We start from the raw sequence: 2,141 nt of genomic DNA, 5'->3' as shown, positions 1-2,141 counted from the left end.
ATCAAAATAAAAAATTTAAAAACCATAAGTAAATGTGACAATGAAATAAAAAGTAACTAAATTAATATATTATTTCTCAGTGTTTAATAACAAAAAGCGGCGACGATCGGCGCCTAGGGTTCATCGGCCGTTCATGGTGGTGTTAGGGTACTATTGTTCACAGCGGTGATTAGCAGCTAACACGGTGGATGTTGCTTTCCATTTGTATTTCTTTTGTGATATGGGGAAGGAAGAAACCACTTGGAAGATTCAATGCCTAATCATGTAGATAAAGAATCATACTTGCATACCAGATTACTCAACACCAAATTCAAATTTTCATTTAGTAAAATAAGATAGAAACAGAACACCGAAACGAACACCAAACTAATCAAGATCTACATACTAACATCAATAACCAGAGTTCTAAGCCCTCTCACCACGAATCCTACGAGCAAGCTGCATATCCTTAGGCATGATTGTAACTCTCTTAGCATGAATCGCACACAGATTTGTGTCTTCAAATAGCCCAACAAGGTAAGCTTCGGAAGCCTCCTGAAGTGCAGCCACGGCGGAGCTCTGGAATCGGAGATCCGTCTTGAAATCTTGAGCGATTTCCCTCACAAGCCTCTGGAAGGGAAGTTTCCTGATCAAAAGCTCAGTGCTCTTTTGGTACTTCCTGATCTCTCGCAATGCCACGGTTCCTGGCCTGAATCTGTGTGGCTTCTTCACTCCACCGGTGGCCGGCGCCGACTTCCTTGCCGCCTTGGTCGCCAATTGCTTCCTTGGAGCCTTTCCTCCGGTGGATTTCCTTGCAGTCTGTTTGGTACGAGCCATTTGATTGCAGAGAGATATGAGAGTTTGAGTGAAGAATTAACGATGTTGTTGTTGGATTGATTGTAGATTTGACGTAAGGGTTTATGGGGTTTTATAATGCACGGATTTGGGAAAATTGTCAGGAAATTAGCGGCAAAATTCAAATTTGTCAAAAAAAAAAGTTGGGGAATTTAGGTGTAAATTTGCACAGGTGGTCGACTATACAGGATGGCAATCCGTGTGAGTTGTATAACAACCAATGATATCTTTGGAATTGGGGTGTAAGTTTATTGAGTGATTCCGAAATATTTTGTAAAGTATCCTCACTCTGTAAGGTATCAAAATAAGACTCATGAATTATGAAATTATATCTTTTATTTTACAAAAAATTATAATCAAGAATAACATATATAATGATAAATAAAAAGAAAATTACAAAAATATCAAAGTCGGATGAAGGCTTTTAATAAAATAGTATTTTTGTTTTTTTATTTTTTATGTTACAGAACAATCAAATAGTTCTCAGTGGTACACTTGGGAAAGAAATGGTTTTTTGAGTTTGTTTTTGATAGATTTGATAGATTGTGTATATCGTGTTGACAAAACTAAATCTATATTTTGTATATCGCACTTAGTCGCCGCCCTAAGGTGTGCAACTGGCGCAGTCGCATAGGACCTTCAATCGTAAGGTGTAACACTCCATTTTTGCATTAGGTGTAACACTCCATTTTTTCATTTTTGCAAAGGTCGTATAGGACCTCCAATTGTAAGGTGTAACACTCCATTTTGATCACTTATCTAAAGGACGCGTCATTGATTAGATCAGAGTTCGACAGCGGCTTTTGAAAGCTACGATTGCTAGTCAAATTTTGAAGTCATACTTTGTGACATCCCCATTTTCACGGCCAGAAAAGACCGATTTTTGTTTATGCTTTATAAAAATCAGAGTACTTCTTTTAATAAAAATGTTGCGGAATTTGTTCCCAGAAAAACATGATAAATACGTTATCAAAGCATTTCCGAAGAAATGTATTTTTATTCATTTAAAACATTTGAGATGTCATCATCAATACAGAAACATAAGCATAAACAGAACTTACATTCATTTACACTAGTGATCTACATCTCTTTTAAATCTCTCAGTGCAAAGTAGCTTCGTATCGACACCTGTGATACAAATAAGCTGGAGTGGGTCAGGTTGGGAAACCTGGTGAGTACATAGGGTTTTCAACACACAATAATATAATTATTATATTTAAACATCAAACAATCAACCCGATTACCCATCCCCGTTATCTTCTTTAATATTCCTTAAAGAATTATCTTAAGGGTCATCTCCTATATCA

The 2,141-nt window shown here is 36.8% G+C and overlaps 1 protein-coding gene across 1 annotated transcript; it reads right to left on the bottom strand.

Moving 5' to 3' along the window:
* Positions 1-294: 294 nt before the first annotated feature.
* LOC145121068 (histone H3.2-like) lies at positions 295-899 on the bottom strand. Its single transcript, XM_079056849.1, has one exon. It carries the CDS (start codon positions 814-816, stop codon positions 406-408), a length of 411 nt encoding a protein of 136 aa, XP_078912975.1. The 5' UTR covers positions 817-899; the 3' UTR covers positions 295-405.
* Positions 900-2,141: the final 1,242 nt, after the last annotated feature.

This window comes from Lactuca virosa, chromosome 6 (assembly GCF_052849685.1).
Source record: "Lactuca virosa cultivar CGN04683 chromosome 6, Lactuca_virosa_CGN04683_v6, whole genome shotgun sequence".
Taxonomy (NCBI): domain Eukaryota; kingdom Viridiplantae; phylum Streptophyta; class Magnoliopsida; order Asterales; family Asteraceae; genus Lactuca; species Lactuca virosa.
Note: the sequence above shows the minus strand (reverse complement) of the source record. Positions and strands in the feature narration are given on the sequence as shown.

What these genes read in the sequence shown, in the direction of transcription:
- LOC145121068 (XM_079056849.1), bottom strand. Translation starts at nt 816, where the DNA reads ATGGCTCGTACCAAACAGACTGCAAGGAAATCCACCGGAGGAAAGGCT.